Here is a 25,851-nt window from a genome sequence, read left to right on the forward strand (position 1 = left end):
TGGATACTTCGCTGCCCCAGTGCTGCTTGCAGAAGTCCCACTGTGGTTTTGTTGAGATCCAGGGTGGGGGAGGCTCCCGGACTTGTTCTTATGCTCGAAACAAGTTTGCGAAAATCAGGAAGGCTTCGAGCCCTGTTTTCCCTCACTTCAAGGCATGAAAGGCTTTTAGGGCTCGGCAATTGCCCAGCCCAGCCAGAACCCACCGAGGGAAGGTTTGTTCCCGGACAGACCCCCGGGAAAGCTTCACACCTTAAGTGCGAAGAGGCTTTGGAAACAGAATTAATAGCAGCCAGCAAAACGGAGTTGAAAGTATTCGGGGTATTATTGTTATTATTATTTTTTTAATAGAATGTCCTCTTTTGAGATCAAAAGGGCCTCGCGTTGTGAGAACAAATGCTTTAAGAGAAACATTTCACACCAAGGGGCAAAGGAACAGATGGCCCCGGGGTTTCCGCCGCGGTCATCGGCTTTGCCCCTCTGGTCTGGGAGCAGAGAGAGGGGCAATCCGCGTCCCTTCTCTGTCCCCTCCTCCCGCAGGGGGACAACAGCTCCAACACAGAGTCTGCCGTTAATAATTTACAAGGTTACTCCGCTTTAACTGGGGTTTTCCCTTTCCTTTGGGATATTAAAGGCATTAATCTCCATTAAGACGCGGCTTTGTTTGGAAGCGCGTAGGGGGATTTGGCTAATTTCCCTGCCACGGACCCACGAAGAGACACACGTGGAGATATGGGAACAGCCACGTCGTTGTGTATCAGTTATATGTGCAGAACTCAGATTTGTCATAAAATGAAGCTGCGGTGACAGGGCTGAATATCGACTGGGAAATCCGCAGGCAGAGCAGGGGATGTTCGAGGGTACCTCTGCCTTTGTAGCTCACATCCACGGACTTTAATGAGAAAAGGAGCTCGTGTCCCATCAAGACACCCGCGTAGGGTTACCCATACGTGTGGACATCACCATTCTGCTCCCTTTTACCCCTTTCTCGGAGCGTGGGGCGGACACGCGAGTCCCTCTCTGCTCCCCAAAGCGGCTGTTACCGCAGATCCTGACCAAAGCTGTCCCGAATTGGCCTTTCCAGGCGGCTCCTAATTCCCAGCAGTGAGTTTCGAGCTTTGGAGACAAAAGGGAGCGTGAGAAACTCGGAGGGATTGTTGGGGGGAAAGAGATCTGAGTTGCGTGAGATGATCGCTGTGAAAGGAACCCGGCTTGGCAACGAGGGAAGCAAAGGGAATGGGGTGAAGGGAAAGCCCGGAGGGGGTTACATATGTAAGGAGCAGCGGCACCGTTTTTTGCGGATCCTTCCGGAGATTCCCTTTGAGTTTCAAATGGGAGCCGGGTGCCTTTGTTGTGCCCGACTTCGGCACTTCGGGCATCTCCTCTCGGCCCGAACTTTTCGCTCTTCCCCGACCCTTCGCTGTGCACCGATTCGAGCTCACCTGGGGGGAGGGGGAGCTCCGGCCCCTTCCCAGCCCGGAGGTGAAGAGACAACAGGGGGCAAAAACATCCCAGTGGAAACCCATGAGCGCAATCACGAGAAACTTTAAATCACACAAATTCAATCGCATCGGTTCAACGAAAAGGTTAAAGCAAGCTGAACTCGTGGCCAACACGTTACGAAACGAGCGTGGCTGCGTTTTTACTTTTGGATCTCACTCCGGTTGTTTTGCAAACCGCTGTAGTGCAACCAAACCCCCTTTTCACCTTTTCCTCTTTTTTTTTTCTTTTTTTTCCCCTCCTCTTATCTCTGAGCTAATTGGACGCTCCACATCTTTTCTTCCGAGCCAGAGAGGTGAATTACCCGAGGCAGGATTGTGCTGCCAGGGTGGAGTGACGCTCATCGCCTCCAGACTTGGTCAGGCAGGGCTGCAGATGCAGCAGGTACTGGGTTCATTCCTGCCCTCACCAAAAAGGTTTGCAAATTTGACGAAGCCAGAACAATAGTTTCTTCTGGCAGCCCCTCTGTTTACTTGTTTAGAAATCCCAGAGGCGTTTCGAGGTAAAAAGGTCAGAGCTATATCCGGACCTCGGCCCCCTCCCTCCGCACCCGGCATAGGGAGGTTTGGGCCCTCCGCCCGCTCCCGTGTGTGTCTGGTGCTTTGCAAAACACCCCTTTTGCTTTCGGGGACCGCCTTTGGAAGCCGAGGACATAAAACTGAAGTGACACTTCGTTTCTCTTCGGGGTTGGGTCAAGCTTTAAGGAATTGTTTTGTATAATTGAGAAAATCGCCTCTCCCCCACCCCCCGACCCCCAGTTTCGTTCCAGTTAATGTCGCTGCTTTAGTAATGCAGATGTGCTTCCTTGCCAGGATGCTGATAATGAGGATGATGATAACTTTCTGTTCTCATCAGGCCCTTTTTTACACTTTATGTCGTCAAATAACTCCCGGTAGGGAGCAACGCGTTTCTGCCCGGTTCCGATCGCGCAGCTGCGGGTGCCATAACGGGGGTGGGGGCCATAGAGTCCCCCCAGGAAGCAAGATGGAGCATTTGGCTTGGAAGCCTTGGCAGCAACCGGAGACCTTTTCCTTCCTCCTCCTCCCTCCGAGCCCGGCTGCCCTCCCCGTGCATTTCCCTGGGTGGGGGAAATCTCCATTCCGCTTAGAGCCGACAGGACTCAAATGTGGAAAAAGTAAACTTTATTAAACTGAGGTAGTTTCATTTCGAAAAACAGGGAAAGGGTGTGGAGGGGAAAAAAAAGATTCCTATTAAGAAACCGCAGGCTTTCCAGGATGACCTTTTATCTCTTTATAACAATCTTCAACGAAACTCTCCTTGGTTTTCACTTCGCCCTGCGCTAAAGCTTCTGGTGGCAAAGGGTAACAACTGGCCGTGGTTAATAATGCTTTTATCGGACTCCGATAAGCCTAAGGGGGGTGGGGATACGAGGAGCCGTGCAGCTTCACTCCAGGACATGAGGTTATCGAGACGTACAATAAATAGCAGTCAGTGCATCGCGGCCGGGGGAGCGCAGTGCGGACCCCCCCGGCCTCCGTCCCGTGCGCGTTCACACTCGGTGCGGCAATGACCGTCGCCCAAAGCACCCCGGGCTCAGCCTTCCCCTTATCTCGTTTTATCTGATAGCACAACGCTCTCACCCCCTGGATCAGTAATACAGGAGGAGAGCGTGTAGGAAACCCTGTATAAAGCGGCGATAGTGCAAAATGGCAGCAGAGGAGTTGCATTTTTGCTTTGTTTCTTTTCTTTTTCGGGTCTTCACGGAGACCTTCAGCGTCTTGGGCTCTTTCCGAGATACACAGAGTAAATATAAAAGGGAAACGAAAAGAAAGCACCCCAAGCTTTTTTTTTTTAACCATCTCGCGGGGAGGAATAATACAGAAAACTCGGGATGCGTGGGAACAAAAGTCGTTGTGCACATCTTTAAAGCGGGAGAGAACTAAAATTCGTTTTCAAGTTTCTGTAGTTGAAAGTGCAGTTCCTATTGGGAAGGGGAGAAGGGAGAAACGTCCCTGAGACAAACGCCTATTGCTAAGGATAAAACGAGGTCACGGCAGCTCCTTTGGAGTCCAACGTTTAACGGAGGGTCTATAAATTAAGAAAGGAAGGCAAACGGGGAACTGGGCACCGCACGGGTGGATGCGGCCGGAGCCGAAGGGGCGGCTCGGAGGGAAGAGTGTGCGGCCGGGGCTGTGCGGGTGGGGCTGCGGGGAGCAGCGGGGAGCAGCGGCCCTCGAAGGCAGCCCCGATCCGGTCGTTGTGCCCGTCCTCAGGAGGACACGGAGCTGGGGGAGGCCTCAGGTGAGGTGCAGTTGGATTGATCCGAGGCTTCGCTCGCTTCCTTCGCGGACCTGGAGGCAGCAGGAGGGGCGAGACCTTCCTTTTCCCTCTTCTTCTGTTTCATCCGCCTGTTCTGGAACCAGATTTTGACTTGGGTTTCGTTGAGCTCCAAAGTAGCGGCGATCTCCACCCTCCGGGCCCTGGTGAGGTACTTGTTAAAGTGAAATTCTTTCTCCAGCTCCGTCAGCTGTTTGGTGGTGAAGTTGGTGCGAATGGTGTTGGGTTGGCCCAGCAGCCCATATTCCGACACTTTGGCTGTAAGGAACAAAAAACAACAGGGTAGAAACAACAGAAGGAGAACCCTATATGGGCCTGGGTGTCCAGGAGCTGCTTGGTTGAAGGGGTATCCCCTGTGCTATGTGTTCGGCCCCCACCTCTTGCAGTTTCTGACCCATCCCTGGTTTTCCAGGGATGTAACCCGGAGGGAAATGCTGCTGGGATTTGCAGAGCTGCTCCTTTCTCTTGCAAACGGTCATCCCAGCTCCTTGCAAAGTGCCATGAAACTTGAACGTGCGTGGGAAGGAGTGGAAGGGGAGGGGGGGTGATGGTGGGGGAGAGGAGGGAAGTTCCGGATTTAAGGAAGGTTTTAGACAAGGATGTTGAGCAGTGAGGGAGGTGGAAGCCACCTTTGTGGAGGAAGCAGGAAACTGGGAGTGTTTCCTATTCCGAGCTGGACTTAAACTGCATTGGGCCTGAGGGCAAGTGAGCTCATGAACCCCTTGCCAGGTGTGCCTGAAAAATCGCGAGCTGTTTTTTTTCTACAGAGCTTGAAAATAAGAATAAAAATGCATTTTCCTCGGGCAAAGGAGCCCAATGACCTCGAGCAGAAACCCTGGGGAGGACAACATTTCGTAGCTGCAGAACGTCCTGCCCTCCCCCCCCACTCCCCTCGTACTTCTTCTCAGCCCGGATGGGAACCCCCCCGCCGAGCCTTGCGCTCCCCAAACTCACCTGTCTTGGGGGGGTTCCTCTTCACTTTCATCCAATCGAAGGTCCGCGCAGCGCTGGCATTGGGGCACGGTTCGGAGGGGCACCCGGGGTCTTTGTCCTCATTTAGGGAAGACGAGAGGTTGCCGTAAACCCCGGCCAAGTAACCGGGCTGCTCCTGCCCGTAAATGTGCTGTTGCTGCTGGTACTGCCCTACGGCACCGCAATAAGCCTCTGGCAAGGAGCCGAGGTGGGGTCCGGTGCTTGAGGAGTAACCGGCAGCCTGGAAGTACAAGCCGTCCGCGTCCTGCTGGCCGAGGTAAAGCTGGTGGTGCCCGTAGCCGGGGCTGCAGTTTTGGGTTGGGTAGCCGGAGCTCGGGGCAGCGGCAGCGAAGGGCACGGAGCGCCCGGAGGCGGAGGGGAAAAAGCCGGGGCTCTGCGGGGGGAGGTGAGCGGCCGAACCCGCGCTGCCCCCAGCACCGAAGCGCCCTTCTCCATGAAAAGTGTCACTGGAGGGGCTACCTGAGCAAGAGGGGAAGGAAGGGGAGCTTTGCTCTAAATGGTGGTAGGCGCCCGTCCCACGGTTACAAATTGCATACTCTAAGAAGGAGTTCATCCTAGTATTGTCCATCTGCCACTGATGGAGGAGGGTCAGCCTGTTTTGGGGGGGATTCCGCCTGCCCTACAACCTTTAGATAGTATGTCAAAGCTGTAAAACTTCCTTCCATGCATCGCTGGCCCTCGAACCCCGGAGCCTTCGGCGGGGCCGGGGTGGGGGCGGGGGGCCACGTGGTCCGCCCCCAACCCAATGAGCGAGGGGCTCCTGAAGTTTGTCACATCTCTGAGCTCATCCATCAAGGAGATGACATTTACATGACAAAGGGGTTTCAATCAAACCCTGCCCATCCATCTGATAACAACACGAATACGTCAAAATCTTTCCTCAAAGACTTTAAAAGAGAGGAGGGAGGTGGGGTGCGGGGAGATGATGGGGAAAAGGGGATCGGGGGGAAGAATTAGAATGATCTACGACTGTTTTAAGTGCTAAAAAGGCTCCCGAGCGATGCTGCTAGCCAATTTCACCAGAATTTCCCCTTCCTCAACTTAAAAAAGATCTTAGTTTCACCTGAAAGGAAGACAAGGGAAAACAAGAAGTAGGGAGGTCTGACTGCTTCCTCCCTCCACAACCCCGATGACAAAAGGATGCTCTTTTCTTCATTGTGAAACTTTCCCTTGAAAAGTGGCTTGAACTTGTTTGGAACTTTCTGGGCTAAAAGTTCCTATGACAAATTCGCTCTACGTGCTTTAATTTCGTCATCCCGGCTTTGTCTGTAGGGCCAGTGTGGGTTAAAAGCAACGTAATTAAATCTGTATTCTAATGAGGCCATGAAATAAAGTTAAGAAGACAGAATGTCTTTTGTTGGAGGAGCACCATGCCCGGCTTAGCAGTCGGAGCAGAGGAACTAAAATTCACGTGTGTCTCTTTACTAACCCCACAATTCTTCCTATCCATCCTTCCTCCCACGTAACGACCTGCCCGCATCCACTTCTGAGCACACGAGATGTTTTTAAGGGCTCTAACCGATAGGTTCATGGGCTGCAACCTCAAGCTCTGCTTTCCTCCATCGAATCTGCTTTGACCTTTTCCCTGAGTCTGTTGTGAGCCTGAAGCTTTCCTTTAGCAGAGCCCATCTGATGAGTAGGTGGAAAGGCATTGACTTCAGGCCGGCCACTCCACTGCTCAGAGAATGGAAACATAGGTAGGCAACATTTATTTACTTGTTAGCAGAGGGAAGACAAGAGCACCCAACAATCTGACGCCCACAGTCATTTGTTACTTGTCAGGATATTTACTGGTTATTCAGCCTCTAAGAAGAGCCAGGAAGGCCCTTTTTTTTTTCTTTTTTTCCCCCCTCGCTCCTTAAATCGGGCCAAAAGTTCACTTTGAAAGGCATAAAACACGTTCTTTAATGCAGAGCTTTGGTGTGGCTGATGCAACCCGTTGGGATGGCATTTGTTAAGCAACTGCAACTGCATCAGCCCTCCTCCCATCTTCAAACGTCCCCGAGAGAAAAAGTGAGCTTTGCCCAACTGCATCTCTCGTCCTCCAATAAAAAAGAAGAAGAAGAAACTATTTCCACCGCTGTGCTTCTGTTTATTCATGTATTCTGCAGACTTTGCTGATGCTGAGCCATTCAGGAAGAAAATAGTTGAAGTTACAAACGTTCTCTCAAACTGGATACATTTTTCTTTCGTAAAACAAGAGGAAGTGCAGAAGGTGATCGTGAAGATTCAAAGCAACTGTGATGTGATTTCCTTTGTATGAGAATTCGGTTTCCAGTTTGATTCCAGGGGTGCTTTCTATATTATGCTGTGCTCGCGCTTAAACTGAATGCATTCTGTTTAAACGATGCTCACAACGATGATTTATGGCTGTGAAATGAAAAAAAAGGGGAAGGATAGGTGTTTATTTCATCCTTGAAAGCCATTGTTTCGTATTGTTTGATCACTTTGCATCACGGTCTCACTCTGCTGATACAGTACAGGGAGATGCTCGATGTTATCACAATACAGGCGTCCTCTGGAGCTTCAAGATGAGCTCCAAGAGAGCTCACTGCTGTGGCCTTATGGAGGAAGAAGTTGTGCTATAAGAATCCTCTCAATGAAAACTAAGCCGGAGTTCAGTCCTGAAGCAGTTCCTTCTGAGGATGGGAAAATCCCATAGGATGGGATCGAAATTATAGCCATGAAATACAGCAAACCATGCGAGCCGAATAGGGGTGAAATGTGGTCCTCGGAGTCCCGAGAGCCACTCCGGATCCTGGCACAGCCCTACAGGGGTTCTGCTCCCCTAAAGTAACCCTGGCTTCCCCAAAACGCACGGCCTGCAGATGCTGTGAACGCACAAATGCACCGGGAATCACTTGTCCAAGTTTTCCTCTTAGCCCTTCAGCCCTGGGACTGACAGCAAATCACCGTCGTTATTATTAGCGGGTTTAATTCCCCTTATAAAGAAGGTGTGAGACCGTTTGGCTCTCAGCACCATCCCTTCATAAAGCGCAGGTGAAAGAAATACCCGATTGTCGGCAGCAATCCATCGCATGGTGAGCTTAATGCAGTCATTTGTTCCATTAAAACGCCCTTTATTGAGAGCTGAGAGAGGGGAGGTGGTCAAAACATCCAAGTGGAAATTCTCAGATTGCCAGAGCTCTGCCTCCTATCCCCCGAAATGAATTAATTAGCCGTTCATTACTGCTTCGTTTTCACTCGTGTGGAGGAAGAGAGAAAGGCACCGTCCGGGTGGTGCTGCTGTCTTTCAATCAGAAGGATTGAAACAGAACTTCTCGAGCTGGATGAGGACAGAGGGCAAGTGGGAAGGATTCAGCTCGTTGATTCCTGGGAAAAGAAACCGTCTTGTCCAGAATAGTGTTCGACTGGTTGATGGGAGAACGAGGAAATCCCTTCTTTGGCAGCCGCTTGGCTCCATGCAGGTGCCTTGCAGAAGTCCTCAGCCCACAGCCCGCAATTCTGTGCGGGACTGAAGGCCTTCAGGAGCTTTTGCTGCAAACCCCGGCCTTTATTTGAGAAGCAGAGAAGCAAGGAGAGCAATCAGCAGCAGAACAGTGCGGGTTTTTCCCCGGATGGTGGCAGAGGACTTCTCATGCACGGGGTGTTGGTTGGCGCATCAGAGACAGCTTCCTGCCCCAGGTGTGAGGACAGCCAGCTCTCACTGCTAGCAAGGATGTGGCTTCCGACCTCCTGGAGAAAACCACGCCTTTTTGTTCCCACAAAATGAAGACTTCATCTTAAAGGGAAGCTTTTCTTGTGAGTGCTGCCTTTTAGCGGCATGGAATGAACCCACGGAGCTCGAGGCTGCAGCGCTCTGGGGGGGCTTTCGCTCTTTCTTATGAAATACTTGGCTTGCTTCGAGCTTGACACGAAGGATAAGGACCTCCTGAAGGCGCCTATGTCTTCTTTTTTTCCTTGTGATACAGACTGTGTGTGTGAGCTGGGGGAAGTTCTATGCAGGCAATACAAGTTCAGAGCTTCAAAAAGCTCCACAGTGTTTCAGAGTCTTCAGATGCTTTGCTTTCGAGTTCAATATAAATACAGTTCTTTGCGGAGAAAGTTTGTGTCTTGCATAAGAAATGCCCCTGGTGGCTCCTGGCCTTGTGATTTATAAGTGTGTGTTCGTCCCTGACTTCGTTATCGCCAAAAAAAAAGACCCACATCGTCTAAATGATGCATAGATTGCAATCTAAAAACGGAGGGGGGGAGGGGAAAACGCCAACAAGGAAAACTGGCTTCAAAGTTTGGGAGATCGAAGAAACGCTGAAGGAATCATTGGGATGAACTACAAGCACGGGGCTATCTCTGAGCTAAAGGATGAACGTGGGACAATTAAGATAAGAGAACAGTTCTTATCTGCCTCGCCCAGGAGAGAGCAGCACCGGGACAGGAGCCCACGTAGCCTGGGGGGGGAGGGAGGAGTTAGGGGGGGTGTTGTTTTGTGTTCTCGCTCTCCTGAAACGCCTATTTCTGTATTTCTCCTTCTGAGTGTGGCACAACCCCATCGAATCCCACCTCTACCTACTCCAAAAGATCAAATTCCTCCTCTTTGGGCTTAGGGAACCGGTCTTGGGAATCGCATCGGCCGTGCCTATGTGGGCCCCGGAGCAGAGGTGTGCGTGTTTAAATGCATCCGCCCGGCTAATGAGCTTCATTTCAGCCTTCAAGCACGGTGACAGCGAAGGGAAGAAGGCTGTACCCGCTGTCCCTACGTAGAACCGTGCTGGCTGCCGAACCCTTTAAGTTCCACTTAAATCTGTGCGATTTCTCAGCACTGCAGAATCTCGACGTGGAGCATCTCCTCCTGAACCCTTCCTCTAAAAACTGACCTGATTTTATTCACATCTTCACCAACACTGCAGTATTTGTCGGGCAGCATTATTATATCATCCAGCATCATTTTAAACAACGCTCCCCTAGCCTTGAGACCTGGATTGACCACAGCGTTTTCCTAAAGCAGTTTTCTCTGGATCCGACGTTCACTTTCTCTATCGTGGTACATAGAGAGGTGGGGAAATAGCAGGTAAAGCTGTGATGGATGCGAGATTACCAAGACGATGAGAAATTCCTCTCTCTCACCTCCTTTCATCGGTAGGCATGGAGCATTGGGGATGCCCTAAAGCTTTGTCCAGTCAGTAGGAGGATGCTAGAAAAGTCTGTTATCGCTCAGGTGGGGAAAAAAACAGCCACTGTGGGGATATTCCCAGGAAAGAGGAGTCTGTCATCAGCAACTCAGGAGGGAGTGATTCCCACAGAGAAGTTAACTCTTGGAGTTTCTGCTCCTTGCCACTCTTTCCTGCACAGAAGGTTTTCCACCTTCAGCCTTCCCATGGCTCTAATGGCTCAGTTCAGCATCTTCAGGGCCTCAAGTAGCTCTTTAGCAAACACATCCCCAGACTAGCCCAGCGCAAGATAAATATTACTTTTAGCATCCCTACAACACGTGCGAGCACATCTCATTTGCATATTTCGAGCTTAATAATCGCGAGGCAATTGCAGTGTTTTGACAACGATCAAGAGCTGAATACGCTTAATATGCTTAATGTATGCCCTCCAGTTGCACGGAACAGAAGGGCAGGGTTGCAAATATGCATTCCCCATTTGTTTGACATTTTGAAGAAGGTAAAGAATGGCTGAACTAATGGCGAAATCTTACAGTCATTCAATAATTTAGATTTTATTGAATATTCCCCTTCTTTCCTCCGACATTTCAGTCTTGCTAATTAGGACAAATAAGAAGGGCCCTGCTGTTAGCAAGGATAATAACTGGCGAGGTTCCATTTATTAAGTCACTTTCCGTGGGTGTAGAATTGATCTGTGGCTGTGACTGGCACGCTTTCCAGACCTGCAGCAACTTCGAGAAGTCATTACGATCTGCAGAAGGCCCCTCGTTAGGGATTTGTATTGATAAGGTGTCAGGGTTTGTTCGGTGGGTTCGTGGGAGCCCCCCCTCTCTCCCCCACGCCCCACTCCATCCCACCCTGCGTGGACGTTACGGAGATGGCCGTCTCCTCGCAGTCCCTAAAGGGCATCCAGGAGGGGAAGGTGTTGGCCCTGCTGTCCCCTCCCCTTCTCCTCTCGCTTCCCCTCCTCCCTTCCACACGGGAAGGGCGGCTGCTCTCGTGGAAATCCGCTGCAAAATTGATTCGCCAAATGAGAGATGTGTGCGTGCGTGCGTGTATGTGTGTTTAAGTCGAACCAGGAGCTCCCTTCTCTTGGGAGGTTTCGTGAGATGCGCAAACACACGAGGCAAAATAAAGCACGGCGGAGCGGCTCCTGCCCTGGGGCCGGAGCGGGGGCTGAGCGGGGCTCTCGGAGGGGCCGAGGGACCATCTGATGGTCGGCCCTTTCCTCCCCTCAACAAGCCTGTATTCAAGGCCGTGGGGGGCGGGGGAGGAGAGAGGGGAAATATGTAAAGCGCTGGAACAAATGGCGCTTTGATAGACAACGTCTGGCAGTGCCAACGCTGCCGCTGAGTATGTTCCAGAAGCTGGAGATATTAAATAAACTTAAAGATAATGAATAGCCTTCTGTAGGGTTGCGATCTTCCCAGCCCCCCCCCCCCAAACCCTGCACCCCCTCCCCCTCCTCGTGGCTTCGGATCGCGGTGCGGGGGCTGGGACGGCATCGGGCACTGCTCTTTGTTATGGGAGGATGCTCAGTAACGTTCGCTTGCATGTTTTAATTGCGGTCTACTTCGATTTTCAGTATAAACACACTCCATCCCGGAGAGAGATGTGAGCAGGGTGGAAACGTCCGCTCGTTCGGTTGGGAAAGAAGGGTAGCGATGTCGGGTAGGAACGAAGAGGAGGCCTTAAAACCAAACCTCCCTTTGTTCCGACGGGAAGCGATCATCCAGCATTTCGAACAGCAATTTCGCAAACATCTGTGGAGGGCGTTGTTTTTTTTTTTTTTTCCTTTCTTTCTTTCTTTCTTTCTTTTTATTCCTTTTCACCGCTCGAAGCTGGAAACAAGCCTGGCTGTGATGCTCTTCATACGAATTAAAACACGGAGGGGAGCACACGAGTTTCGCACACCCTTAAGGGGGGCTGGAAGGGGGGTGGGGGGGGTGACAGCATCCGACCCAACGCTGTACGGCCCCCAGCAGAGCCCATCGGTACAGCAAACGGCCGAGCCCCGCTGCTCCGCTCCGCTCCGGCCGCCCCAGGGCCGCCTCTCCATTCCAACCCCCCTTGATTTTCCTCTCTGTTCTCCCATCGCTCCGAAACCGCCGCCGAATTTCTGCCGTGTGCGAGGAAACACCGGTGACTTAGCAAAGACGTAATATGATTTATTTTGGGTGTCACCGCGATTGATTCCTGCGCTGACCCCTTTTCATTCATAAGCCTCCCCCACCCCCTCTGCCTCGCCCTCCCTCCTTGATATATGAGTTTTGTGTTTAAAATCGCACGTTGCGAGAAAGCTTTCGGAAAGAGAGCCGCGAACCGGGAGAGAGAAACACAAATCGTAGTGCATGGAGACAACAGATTTACCAGGCCGGGCTACATCAATGGGGTTTGGTTTTTCGTGAAGGAAAGGAGAGGAAAAAGGAAAGGAAAGAAAAAGAAAGGAAAGAAAAAGAAAGGAAAGGAAAAGAAAGGAAGGGGGGGGGGGGGGGAGGGGAAAAAAAAAAAAGAAAGAAAGAAAGGAAAAAAAAGAAAAAGAAAAAGAAAAAGAGGAAAGAAAAAGAAAGGCCTCTTTCTGGCTCATCTCTTTCCCCTCTATAGCATTTCTGTGTTGATCAAAATGCTGTCACCCACGTTCTGTACCCATCCGAAACCCTTTACGGCGTTTCCTTCTTAACTTTTTGCCTGACCAGGACGTTGATAACGCCGACAATCGCCTCTCGTCGGCATTTGCTGCTGCAGAGCTGGGAGAGCCGTGGGATGCGGGAACGGAATGTGCGGGGGCTGCGCTCGCTGCCTTTGTGCCCCGCACCCACCGCCTCTGCACTGCTCTGCACTGACAAAAACCCGACGGGAATCATTGGAAACCAACTCCCCTCTTCGATTCCTTTCCCCAAATCGTCACAATAATAATAATAATGATTACTATTATTATTATGAACGGCGCTGAAGGAAAACGCGGGCTCCGACTCGCGAAGCCTTAAGGATCGTTGGCTGCTACGATTCCCTTTTGTCTTTCCTCTTTCGATGCACACCAACAGACGTCAAATTGCTGCAGATCAGGGAAGGAGATTGATTCAGGCCAACAAACCATTTCAAACGAAACACTCAGCAACGCGCTTCCCTCGCTTTTATAAAGGCATTTATTTCCTCTATGAAAATAATGTACAATAAATAATTTGCCATTTGCTATTAAAGGATTTGAATAAATAATCTACATCTAAAACTTAAAAAGGAGGAACGAAAATTCCTCTGTTCTCCTCGTTATTATTTCCTTAAGAAATCTAAAAGTCTCATTCTGATTCCTGAGAAAGTCGCTTGAAGGGTTCGCAATTGTTTTCTCTCGAGGGCGGTCATCTCTGATGCGCATGGAAACTATTGGGTGCTTCCTTTAAAATAAATAAGGAAAAAGCCTATCATTTAGCACCTAATTTATATTTTAAATGTAAGAAGCTCTTTTGTACGAGCCTTCTAAAATAAATAGTGCGGCTGCGATTCGGGTCCCTCAAAGTGAAGAGCTTTAAAATGTCCGATTGCTGATTGAAAGGGGGATGATTTGGGTTTGTTTTTGGGGTGACCCCCTCCCGTCTGAAGAGCTGAAGCGGCTCGGGGTGGGGCAGAAAGGGACAAAAAAAAAAAACAAAAAAAAAAGAGAGAGACAAACGGGGACGCTATTGGAAATTGAAGTGCTGCAGATCTATGGTACAAAGTGCGCTGGTAAAAAAGTCCAGATCTTCCTCCGAGAAATGGAGGGGGCTCTCCAAAGAATCCTGAAGAGCGGGGGAGAACTGCAAGCAAGATTCTGCCGAGAGGATGCTGAGTTCCGGCAACCAAGGCGAGCCCTGGCTCTCGGGAAAGCTGAGATCCGAGGGGGGGGGTCCGGGCCGATCGGTGTCCCGAGGGCTGCGGGGCTGCTGGGGCTGCGCACCCCGGTACGGCCCCGGGCACGGCCCCAATAAGGGGCTTTCCTCGGCCTCATCCGTGGCTTCGCTGCCCTCATCCAGCCCGGGGTAAGCGATGTCCCCGTCGGGGGGATCTTTGTATTGTGTTTGCCTCTTGTGCTTCATCCTGCGGTTCTGGAACCATACTTTAACTTGTCGTTCGGTCAGATCGAGCAAAGCAGCAATTTCTACCCGACGGGGCCTGCAGAGGTATTTGTTGAAGTGGAATTCCTTCTCCAGCTCCAGGAGCTGTGTGTTGGTGTAAGCTGTCCGGAGCCGCCTAGAGCCGCTGCTGTCTGCCAACCCCTGCGTGTCTTAAACACACAAAACCTCACATTGCGGGGAGGGAGCGGGGCCGGGGAGAGGATAGAAGGGACGGAGCCGCCTCCCCCCCTCACCACGAGCTCAGCGTGCCCCCACGGTACCCACCGGGAGGAGGTGGGGGGTTGGGGAGCCGCTACGAAAGAAAGTAAACGTTTAATTGCTCTCTTCCAACGGGGATGAGGGTTGGAAATCGCTTTTTTGTAGCCTTGTCCCAAGGAGGAGAAAGGATTTTGCTCCCTGGCCTCTCCCTTTAGACACCTTCCTTCCCTGCCTTCTTTTCAGATACGGGGAATTTCGAACCTTTCCTTCCCCCCCCAACTCCCCCCTTTTTTTTTTAATTTTTTTTTTTCAAAAAAATTTTTTTTGTTGTTATTATTTTAAAGCCGGTAGATAAGGTCTGACCATGCGGAGCTTTGATTTCATTATTCCTGCGTTATCTGATCAGTGAGCTCTGATATCCGCCCTTCTGCCTGAACACACTTTTACCTGAGCGGTGCTACAAAAATACCCAAGCAGCGAATTGAGCCTCGAACATTTTGTCCTCGGGGAAGGAGGATCCCTGGCCGGATCTGCCGAGCTCCTTATCCAAACAGAGCTTCGGAGGGAAGACATTCATTTATCCGAGGGTTGGGGGGGTTGGGTGTTCCTATCTATCCATTCGTTTATATTTGCAATAGGGATCTGGCTCTTCCCACTGCCTTGGATGCTCGGGGAGTTCTGTTCGCTCTCCTTCTGCCTCCTCATCTAGCCCGCAGCATCCCCGCATTACCCACCCGTCTTTCTTTTCCCTCTCCGCTCTTCTTTCGTTCGATTTTTTTTTTTTTTTTTAAATTCCCCCTGTAGGTTGTAAAAGAATTCGAGGCTGGCAGAGGAAGTCAAGAAAATGGAGCCGTGGCTCAGCTGCCAAATCCTCCCTCTGTAGCTAATAAAAAGCCCGGCTTCCCCTGAAATCTCTCCCTCTTCGCTTTCGCAGAAGTTGCAGCAAATTGCTCTTTTATTTGCAGGGGGGGAGGAGGCAGTATAAATTCCCCCTCTCTTTCCCACCTTCTCATACCCCCCCCCCATCCCCCCCCCCTTCCCCGGCTGTGTGCATTGCTGCGGTGTATTTTATTGCGTGACACAGTTTGGGAGAGGTGCGGGGCAAAGTCTGCTTGGGGGGGGGAGGGGGGGGGGGGGGGCGGGTAGGGCTGCTGGTGGGACGGGGATCGTTTATGATTCGGATCCTCTCCGATTTCAGCCAACACCCCCTCAGCCCCTCATTATACGAACCTGCAGGAGATCCTGCGGCGGGGATCGGCACCGAGGAAGATGATGGGGGGAAAGAAGAGGAAGATGAGGATGGAGCCTGGGTGGTTTTCTTGGACGATTTCTTCTCCTTCATCCAAGGGAATTCCGCTGCCAAGGGGCCGGGCTGTGCCGGAGGCTGAGGCTGGAGCAGGCCATGGGATGCTCTTTTTTGGCTCCTCGGTCTTGCCTGGCTGCTGGAACAAGGATTCAGGCTGAGGACGGTTTGCTCGAAAGGAGGAGGAATTAATGTCGAGTCCTTGATTGATGAAGTTTGAAATGTCTCCAGGACAGCGGGAAGAGACGTCAGGCACTCTGCGAGCGAAGGCTGGCTATTTATAAACCCGATCTCCCTCTCAAATTCAAAATTCATGGCTTTTCCAGGGCCCAGGGTTTAAAAAGCGGGAGGGGGGGGGAGGAAGGAGGAGGGGAAGAGAGGAAGAAATCTAAGGGCCTCAGTTTTTATGGCAGTGATGATGATGGTTCTCGGGCTTTTTATAATTGTTATATTGCTGATAATACAGGCGTATGGGGACCTTGCTCTATTAAACTCGAGACTGGGGCGAAATTGCAGCCAATTCCTGGTCACGTGGCCACCCCTGGCCAATGGCAGGCGGGGCCTGGTGGCAAACAGAAAGCATTATTTTCTTTAATTGATTAAAAAAAAAAAGAAGAAGAAGAAGGCGAGAGAGAAGATCCCCAGGAAAGGATCCCTGCCATCGTTCCTCTGCAAGCAGAGAGATGCAGGGTGGTTTGGTGGGGCCAGCAGGCAGGGAAATGCTGGCTGGGGCTGCTGGGTGCTGCTTGGCACTGCCTGGGGTTGCTGGGTGCTCTTTGGTGTTCTTTGGTGCTGCTTGATGCTGCCTGCACTGCTGGGTGCTTCTCAGTTCTGCCTGTGTTGCTGGGTGCTGTTTGGTGCTGCTTGATTCTGTCTGAGCTGCTGGGTGCTGCTCAGTTCTGCACGCACTTCTGGGTGCTGTGTGGTTCTGTTTAGTATTTCTTGCACTGCTTGGTGTTGCTTGGTGCTGCCTGCACTACTGGGTGCTGCATGGTACTATATGGTGCTGCTTGCACAGCTCAGTTCTGCCTGCATTGCTAAGGTGCTGCTGGGTGCTGCATGCACTGCCTGCTGCTTCTCATTTCTACCTGCACTGCTGAATGCTGCTCATTCCTACCTGCACTGCTGGGTGCTGCTGGGTGCTGCATGCATTGCTGGGTGCTGCTCATTCCTACCTGCACTGCTGGGTGCTGCTGGGTGCTGCATGCATTGCTGGGTGCTGCATGCATTGCTGGGTGCTGCTCATTCCTACCTGCAGTGCTGGGTGCTGCTCGGTGCTGGCAGCACTGCCTGGTGCTGCGTGGAGCTTCCTGGCCTTGCCAGCTCTGCCCATCTCTGCCTCTGCCATTTGCTCATCTCCACAAAGTTCGCACCCCCCCGGGGGGTTGCAGGCGTGGGAAAAGCGGCTCTGCCAGCCCGAAATGCCCTCATGCAGCCGGGAAGAAAGCGGTCAGAACCGCAGACGAGCTGCCTGGGGGTATTTGAATGCCATAAATACATCGCCGAGCTTTAGAAGTTCGCATGAGCAAGAAGGTCTGTCTGAGCCCGGCTATGAGGCACTTAGGAAATCAAGTGAGCTTTCAAGTCAAGTAAAGTCAGACCGGCCCGATTTAGCTCCTGAAACGACTTGTAAAGAAGCAGCGTAATCCTTCTGCTTCTAAAGCGACACTTAATGGATCCTTGGCACTTTCCTTAAAGGCCAAACGTGTTTTTAAGGTCATGGATATCTCTGAAATCACATTTCTTTCCTTCCCATCTTATATTTCTCCCCTCCCTCCCCGTTTGCCCTTGCCAATAAACGGCTCCACTTCCAGAGTTTACCAAATAAATAAATAAAGCGAAAAGTCACTTCCCAGGAAGATCGTTTCTTTTTTAAAGTGGCCGAAATCCATACAACCCGAAAAGAAGAGAGAAACAATCAATCTTTTTTTCTTCTTTTCTTTTCTTTTCTTTTCTTTTCTTTTCTTTTCTTTTCTTTTCTTTTCTTTTCTTTTCTTTTCTTTTCTTTTCTTTTCTTTTCTTTTCTTTTCTTTTCTTTTCTTTTCTTTTCTTTTCTTTTCTTTTCTTTTCTTTTCTTTTCTTTTCTTTTCTTTTCTTTTCTTTTCTTTTCTTTTCTTTTCTTTTCTTTTCTTTTCTTTTCTTTTCTTTTCTTTTCTTTTCTTTTCTTTTCTTTTCTTTTCTTTTTCTTTCCTTTTCTTTCCTTTTCTTTCCTTTTCTTTTCTTTCCTTTTCTTTCCTTTTCTTTTCTTTCCTTTTCTTTCCTTTTCTTTCCTTTTCTTTCCTTTTCTTTTCTTTCCTTTTCTTTCCTTTTCTTTCCTTTTCTTTTCTTTCCTTTTCTTTCCTTTCCCTTTCCTTTTCCTTTCCTTTCCTTTCCCTTTCCTTTCCCTTTTCTTCCCTTTTCTTCCCTTTTCTTTCCTTTTTTTTCTTCCCTTTTCTTCCCTTTTCTTTTTATCTCGAATGAATTTGACAGCTCAGCCCGGCGCACTCAGCAAAGAATTTTGTCTTTAGCAAAGGAGTCACTCAATGCAAAATAAAGAGTCAAAAAAAGAAAGAAAGAAAGAAAGAAAAAGTTTAACCCAGGGGTCTGAATTCGGGAAGTGTAGAATGTAACCATTGCTTGGGGTGGGGGGGGTGGTAAAAAAAAAAGAGGTTATCTGCTGCAAAATGGAAGTTGGGGTGGTTCGCATGTGTTTGTTCAAGCTCCACTTCTCCCATTTTTTTTTGCAGCAGGCGAGGGCTGGCAGGGCTGCATTCACACGGGGAGAAGCCTAGAAACTTTTGTCACTTCAAGCATCCGTGTGGGTGGGGAGGGAATCAGAGGGACCACATAATAATGAAGCTGAAGCGGCGATCCAAGCGCAGTTTGGCAAAGGGGTAAAACCAAATTAAAGAATGATACGAATACAAAACGAGGTTGGATTGAAGGCTTTGGGGGTTTAGGAGGGTTTCCTTCAATGTTTGATGGTTCCTGTATGCGCTCATTGAAACAAACGTAAATCTCATCAGACCGGGGCAGAAGTACGAATTCAGAGTTTGGTTTGGGATCTTTTCTTATTGATTTGGATGGAAAAGCGTGTAGAGGAGTTCGGGGTTTATCATTGGGAGTGGTTCGCTGCGAGGCTGAGGTGCAGCCAAAGAGTTGGGGATGCAAAAGGAAACATTTTCCCAGCCGCCCTCAGCTGGTTCCGCTGCTTTTGCTAACACCAAAGCTGCGAAATAAAACAAAACAAGACAAGAGAACGGCATCTCTAGAGGAAAGAGCCGACTCTTTTCCCACGAGCCCCGAAGAAAATAATGTGAGCTCTGGGGGGGAGGGGGGGGGAGGGCATACATAGCCTGATGGGAAGCGATTCCCACGGCTCGGGAGCGGTTGGGAGATGCGATCACTGCGGGGCAAAGCCGGGTCTGCTCCCCTCCTAGAGCGGCCCAGATGGAACGTGAAGATGCGGAGATTTGCAAGAGTCCGTGCAGAAGCGACTGGAAAAAGCAAGAGCGATTCCTTGCCCCGAGCATCGCCTTGAGTTCTCCTTAAGGATCCTTAACTAGATGCTGGGGAACCCTGATACAAAACCGGATTGGGTTGTGGGATCGAGAAAATGGTATTCAGCAAAGAGGGAGCGGGGGACGAGGGGGGCGAGAAGCCATTGCCTGAGCCTTTTATTTGCCCCGATCCCGATCAGCGCTTGCAACGCTTTTATGCTTCTAAATTATAGTATCCTCGAATGGTAAATTGCTCTCTGCATGGATGGGCAGAAGCGAGAACAGGTCTTGGGAGAAAAACAAGCCCCGTCTTTCTTTCATACCGCTATTTATTATTGCGCGAAGGTTATAATTATTAACCTGGAACTTCATTTATTAAGCGAGATCGGAGAGAGGGAGAAAGAAGAGATCGTTTCTCATGGAAATCTCTCTCCTCTCCACAATTTCACCTGGGGGGGGAGGAAGGGGGGGTTATTCAGACACCCACGGCTGCTCCTGAGTGTGCAAACCTGTGTGCAAAACCCCGGACAGTGCACACGCTCACATTTACACACACCCACACCGGGTAAGTCCTGCCCAGCCTTTCCCTCCCTCCATATCCCCCAACATCGGAGCATCTCCAGTCTGACATCAGCTCCCCCCACCCCACTTTCCAGAGCTGTAAAACTTATACTGCCCCTCGCTGCTTTCATATAAGTTTTCTTAAGGCTTTGGAACATAAAAACCCGAATTTTGCACAGTGTGATCCTTGCTGCTGCCAAGGGCCGCTCCCCCCATTGCTGGCTCCTACATTGCAGCCCTTCACAGCAGCTTGCTTTCTCTTAATGACAATTTCCAGCGTGCTTGCATGAAGATACGTGTGCTGGTGCTTGTGCACTCGTGACCATCCCCGTACGTGTGCATGCACGCGTGTGCACACACGGCAAATCCCCTTTAAAATCCCTGCGTGGAAACTCGGGTCATTTTCTTTTATTATTAGTAATATTTTGTGCGCGATTAATCATTTTCCTTTGTTTTCATTTACGGCCCAATGGCGGCCCGGCCTCGGCGCCACGTGACCCCGCTTTGTGACCGCGGGTGCGGGGGGGGCGCGGAGCGGGGCGGCCCCAAATCTCGGCCTCTGCGAACGGCGTGGGCCGCTCCGCTCCCCGGCCTGGTCTGCAGCGCTCTTCTTTTCTCTCTTTCCTTCCTTCCTTTCTTTATTTTTCTTTCTTTTTCCTTTTCCTTTCCTTTTTCCCTTTTCCTTTTTTCTTTTTCCTTTCCTTTTTCTTTTTTTTTTTCTTTTTCCTTTCCTTTTCCTTTTTTTTCCTTTCCCTTTTTTTTCTTTATTTTTCTTTTTTTTTTTTTTCTTTTTTCTTTTTCTTTTTTCTTTTTTCTTTTTTTCTTTTTTCTTTTTTCTTTTTTCTTTTCTCTTTTCTCTTTTTTCTTTTTTCTTTTCTCTTTTTTCTTTTTTCTTTCCTTCTCTCTCTCTCTCCTTCTCTCTCTTTCTCTTCTTCTTTTTCTTCTTCTTTTTCCTTTTCTTCTTCTTTTTCTTATTCCTTTTCCCTTTTTCTGCTCCCCTTTTTCTTCTTTTTTTACCTTTTCCTTTTTCCTTTTTTCCCTTTTCCCTCTTATATCTTTTCTTCCCTCTTTTCCCTTTTTCCCCGTTTCCTTTTTTTTTTTTCTTTTTCCTTTTCCTTTTTCCTTTTCCTTTATCCTGTATACCTTTCCTCTTCCTCCTTTTAAATCCAACTGCTAGGACGAGATGAAATTGATAACAGAAAGTTTATTCAAGAATTGTTCAACAGACAACCCTTAAGCAAGGAAATAAAATAACTACTATAAGAACAAAGAAAGATCTCCAAAGAGGAGGGGCAAGATGGGAGGGAGGGATTAGCTATAGTTCTTCTAATTCAGGACTATACAATTACAGTCTGGTTCTGCTCTCATGCCTCCAGTAGAACTAATTACATTATTCATAAGTACGAAGGTAACATAAAACTACTCGTCTTTCTAAATTACAGTAACTAAAATAAGCTTGTTGTACAATGACAAGGAAACACAATGTCCTTTATAACAAGTAAATACTAAAAAAGTACAATTTGATTCTTTTTTTTTTCTCCCTCATATAAATACATAATATTGGGGATAAATAATACAAAAAGGAAAATATTTTAAACTGGCTATAACCAATAAATATATATGAATGTTCACCAGAACACACACCTATTGAAGGACGTCTCGACTGAGTTCAATGAACGCCCTTCAAACTTGTTTTTATACCCATTATATGTAAACTCTAAGTGCAACAAAGATGTCCAGACAATAAAGCATTAGCAAATCCTAGAGATCCATTCACTTCTGCTTCCATTGGAGGACATTCCATTTGTTCAAATATACCCTGTTTTCACGTAAGGTCAAGAGAAGAGGAGGAAAGAAGCATAGGACTTCTAAGTCTTAAGATTGCTTTTCTATTAATGAACCCTAAGAAAAAAAAGAAAACCAAAAAAAACCCCAAAAACCCTGGTATCATCAAATGGAAACTTCACTTCGTCGGTGGCAAAGGTGGAAAAATATTCAGACCTGTCAACATTTTCTTCCTCTCTTTGGGCTGCCGTTCCTGTCGGTGGGGTTTTAAGCAATTTAGAAACTCTTTTCCTAAACCTTTTTGCAATTCTTACACCTCTCCCATTTTCTTTTCTATTTTCCATTATGATTTTTGAGAGGGGAGGCGTGGATGGGAGGGGAAGAGCGTGGATCCCACGCGTTGGCAGGTGTGTATATTTGCCTTTTGTGTGGGGATTGGTGGGAAGTAACTCAGCGAAGAAGGATGCCCTGCCTCTGGAGGTTGGGGAGGAAAGCTCAAAGCTCTTGAGGACTGAAGTGGAGGGCAGTTTTCTTGTGCATCCCTTGTGCTAACCTGTGTAGCCACGTGTAGATGCAGAGGCACCAACTGTGAAGGTTTGGCTGGCCATCTGCTTTCCACTGACCAAGAATTATCAGTGATAATCTGCCCTGGGTTTGGAAATTAAGGGTGTCGCTGCTAAAAATCTGCTAGGTTCCCATAAAACTCCCCCAAAGCCGCTTCAGAAACATTTGTGTTGACACACAGGAGGTATATCTTTTCAGAGAGAGAAATGCTTTAGACATTAAATACTGAAACCCTTGGAAATTGGGCCAAACAGAAGCCGGAAATAACACTGGCAAACTCAACAGCTTGGTAGAACTTGCCTAAGTGAAGAAAGGAAGAAAACAGCTCAACACAAATGTTTCTGAAGGCCGTCCTGCCCCGTGCCCCCTCCAACTCGTGTGTTGGTTGCCATCCAGTTCACTCGAGCCCATCCCTGCTCCCGATCACAGGTGGGTCAGCTTGGGGGCCTCCTGGATTCTGCCCTGAGAAGATGCGTGATGCGAGGAAAGGTCTGTGTAGGTGGGATGGGGCTCGCATGGTCCGTGGTGTTGGCTTGGAGGCATCTGCGGGGGCCCGTTGTAGTCCATGCTGGCCGCCTGGTGATGTGGGAGGTGATTGAGGCCGTAAAGGGACGGGCCAGAGGTGGGCAGAGAGTCCACGTAGTTACCTCCAACGTAGACGGGACTTCCCTGCATGCTGGGAGTCCCGTAGGTCACCCCATTCCCTTGTAACACGTGGGGGTCGTACTCGGGGGCCGTGTTGGTGTACTTCTGTTGGGAGGGGCAGCCTTTGATGGGGTTTTGGTAGTTAGTTGACATGGCGTAGGCATTTTGGTGGGGCTTATTGAAGGAAGGTGGGGAAGGGGCGTCATAGTTACTGCTCATGGTGTGCAAGGCGTTCATAAACCCGGCGGAGGATTGCATGGGTTGGGGAGGGCTGCCGGTGGGGGAAGGCCCTCCGGAGGAAGAGCCCATCCCTTTTGACTTCTGATCTTTCTTATACTTCATCCTCCTGTTCTGGAACCAGATTTTGATCTGCCTCTCACTGAGGTTCAGCAGGTTGGCCATCTCCACGCGTCGGGGCCGGCAAAGGTAGCGATTGAAGTGGAATTCCTTCTCCAGCTCCACCAGCTGAGCACTGGTGTAAGCTGTGCGGGCTCTCTTGGAGGCCGAGGAGCCCGGAGGGCTTTTCTCGCCGCTGCAGGTTTCTGCTGGCCGTGAAATGAAATAAAAGATAATTACTTACATGCAGAAATTGAATGCATCGTTTCTTAATAAATCCTGGAACAGGCATGAGAGCTCGACCCCCCTCCCCCCGTTCCTCACCCCTTTGCATTAGCCTGCACTCCATAATCATGTCATTTATTAAGAGTTCTGTTCTCCAAAGCTGCCCCTGGTTTATGAAAATTTGATCATGTCATGTAGAAAAGGATTCCAGGGCCATTTATTTAGGAGTCGATTATTTTCAACAGATAATTTTGAGAAAATAATCTTTGGCAGGGGGGCAACGACTGTGAAGCCAATTAATATTAACGCGGGGCAGTGTTGGGAGGTAGTTTGTTTGCAGAAATAGGAAGGCACACACATGCACGTCCTGTTTGTGCCTCGTTTTTGCGTAACAGAATTAGTTGCTAGTTGTTAAATACCAAATTCCATTTACACTGATATTTTTGCACTATAAGCACGTGCATAATGGATATATGATATTAGCACCGTGAAGTGTGCACTGCAGAGTTTATACAGATGCATTTGTCACCACAGTGCCATTTCCACACTGATCTTTCTTTCTTTTTTTCCTTGATTGCATTAGAGATGCGTGCATGCAAAAATCTCCACCTATTTATGCATATGCTCCCTGTGTGCACACGTACACTCAGAGCACCGTGTTCACTGCTGTATCTGAGGCAGGGGGAAGGAAGAGAACAAGCACTCAGCTTCAGCATCGCTGGGCAGTTGGTGGCTGCACATTTTGGGCTGTGTGTATCTGCACAGTCAGGCAGTGGCCCTATTCAGCTGCCTGGTTGTACTTCCCTGCCGTGCTCTGGTTGTTGTAGGATAAGCCAAGTGTTCTCAGCCAGTAAAGCAGGATGGAGCAAGGCCATGGGGTGCACATAGCTAGCAGCTGTGGGTCATGCCCAGTGTCTGCAACCTCTCTGCATTCTTTCCCCCCATCCTTCCTCTAAACAAGATCCCGTGGCTCTTTGTTACCCAGCGATTTAGGAAAAGAGATGCTCACAAAAGAAGAACGGTGTACCTGTGCTAGGGGAGCTGCTTTTCTGTTTCGAGTTTTGCCTCGATTCTTTCATCCAAGGGAAAATCTGCTTGGTGAGACTGGAGTTTGCACTGAGGTTGGCTTTACTCGGGGCACTTTTGCTGCTCCCTGACTGGTTATTGCTGTTGCTACTGGTGCTGTTGGTGGTGGGGTTTGGGGGTGGTGAAACAGTCGGAGGCGGATGGTGTTCCTGGGGCAAACTCGGCCTCATACAGCTCCCATTCAGGTCTTTACTTTTTGCATGCTGGGTCGTGTTGCCGAGGGACTGGAGGGAGCAGGCGGACCTCTGGAAGTCGTTCTCCACGTGGGAACCTTGTTGGAAGGGCTGCTGGGGGCCCTCGTAGCCAAACCCATTGGTGCTCCCATAGGAATAGCCCCCAAAGAGAGTGGAGCTTTCGTAGTACGTTGTCTTCTGCATCTCCGGGATTCCCCAAAATGATTTTTCCAGCTACCAGGGTCTTGACACCCCTATGGCAGAACATTGGCACCCCAAGGCCACGTGACAGGCCGTTTCCAGCTGTCTATTGGAAGCTGACCTGAAAGGTTAGGAGAAAACACACAATAATAGTACCCGGCCTATGAATCCATCTTGGGGCCTGAAAGGCACATGACATGAATAGGGTCCTGCAGAACAGGGTGAACAGATGCTTTGAGCAGATTTTGTCCTGTGTGCAGCCTCAGAAGGCTCATCAAATGTTGCAGTGCAAAAGTGCTGAGCTGATTTTTGGGGGGTAGTTTTTCCTGGCTGTTGTTTGTTTGCCCCTTTCTTTCCCTTAGAGCACAGCAGCAAGGCTGTAGAACTACATACACACAAGTACACGTGGCTGCATCTAAATACTTCTATCTAGGCCCATATTTCTCTCTGTGTGTAAGTATATACACACATGCATTCACACATACATCCACTGATACGGCTGTATGGATATACATGCAGATCCACATGCAGCTAACACAAACATTAACATCAAGACAAGCCTACAGAATGGATAATTGCTAACTACAAGCACGAGAGAGGAATGAGATTCTGGCCTTCCTATCCCCGACCTTTTCAAACCAGGCATAAAAACCAGCAGGATGTTATGGAGTCAGAAAAGTGCACTAAGTTTAGGGTAGGGCCATTCTCTGCTCTGTTTGTTTTTAATTGGAAAACAGCAAAGCCTTGATATGCCCTATCCAGGTAGCTCTGTCCTGACACACTTGGCTCAATTTGCTGTTTACTCAGAGACTCACAATGTCTTTGGAATTCAGAGCAAATATTTTAAGCAGATTGAAGCAAGGGCACGAATTCAAGAATGTGCTTCCTTTGGCCTGTTTGTCAGCCCCCCTCTCTCTCTCTCTCTGGCAGCACAGGTTGTATTTAGAAAACACAGCCCTTCATTGCACTGCTTCACCCTCACCAGTGTTGAATCTGGAACTGCCATTGCTGAGATGTAATTCCAAAACCTCTTTGATTGCTGGTTTTTTTTTTTCCCCCCTCAGAAAACAAACATCTCCGGACCATTTGCTCCTAACTTTGTAACCCTTTGGTATTTTAGCATTCCTCCCTCCCTCAGTCCAAGCTCCCAAAGTCTAAAAACCCACTGCAAACCCTCGGATGGCAAAATGAAACCTTTCTCTTTTCTTTCTCTCTTCATGTACTTCCTCCTCCCCCCTCTTTTTTCCCTCCTGTTTATGAATTTCTCCC

General features: G+C 49.3%; 3 protein-coding genes across 4 annotated transcripts; all 3 read right to left on the bottom strand.

Annotated features, from left to right (window-relative positions):
- Positions 1-3,727: 3,727 nt before the first annotated feature.
- HOXB1 (homeobox B1) lies at positions 3,728-5,356 on the bottom strand (the record flags this gene model as incomplete). Its single annotated transcript, XM_079547127.1, has 2 exons — positions 3,728-4,053; positions 4,750-5,356. The coding sequence occupies 2 exons, from the start codon at positions 5,354-5,356 to the stop codon at positions 3,728-3,730; spliced, it is 933 nt and encodes a 310-aa protein (XP_079403253.1).
- An 8,235-nt stretch (positions 5,357-13,591) lies between these two features.
- HOXB2 (homeobox B2) lies at positions 13,592-15,842 on the bottom strand (the record flags this gene model as incomplete). The annotated part of the gene is made up of 2 exons (XM_079547009.1): positions 13,592-14,175; positions 15,455-15,842. The coding sequence occupies 2 exons, from the start codon at positions 15,840-15,842 to the stop codon at positions 13,592-13,594; spliced, it is 972 nt and encodes a 323-aa protein (XP_079403135.1).
- A 6,497-nt stretch (positions 15,843-22,339) lies between these two features.
- Positions 22,340-24,585, bottom strand: HOXB3 (homeobox B3; the record flags this gene model as incomplete). Of its 2 annotated transcripts, none has more annotated exons than XM_079547331.1 (2): positions 22,340-23,103; positions 24,150-24,585. In XM_079547331.1, the coding sequence occupies 2 exons, from the start codon at positions 24,583-24,585 to the stop codon at positions 22,340-22,342; spliced, it is 1,200 nt and encodes a 399-aa protein (XP_079403457.1). The 2 variants fall into 2 exon arrangements, with proteins under 2 accessions (XP_079403457.1, XP_079403456.1); XM_079547330.1 differs by having other exon boundaries at positions 22,340-23,106.
- Positions 24,586-25,851: the final 1,266 nt, after the last annotated feature.

Source organism: Tetrao urogallus (genome assembly GCF_951394365.1).
Source record: "Tetrao urogallus genome assembly, chromosome: 26".
In the NCBI taxonomy this organism is placed as follows: Eukaryota; Metazoa; Chordata; class Aves; order Galliformes; family Phasianidae; genus Tetrao; species Tetrao urogallus.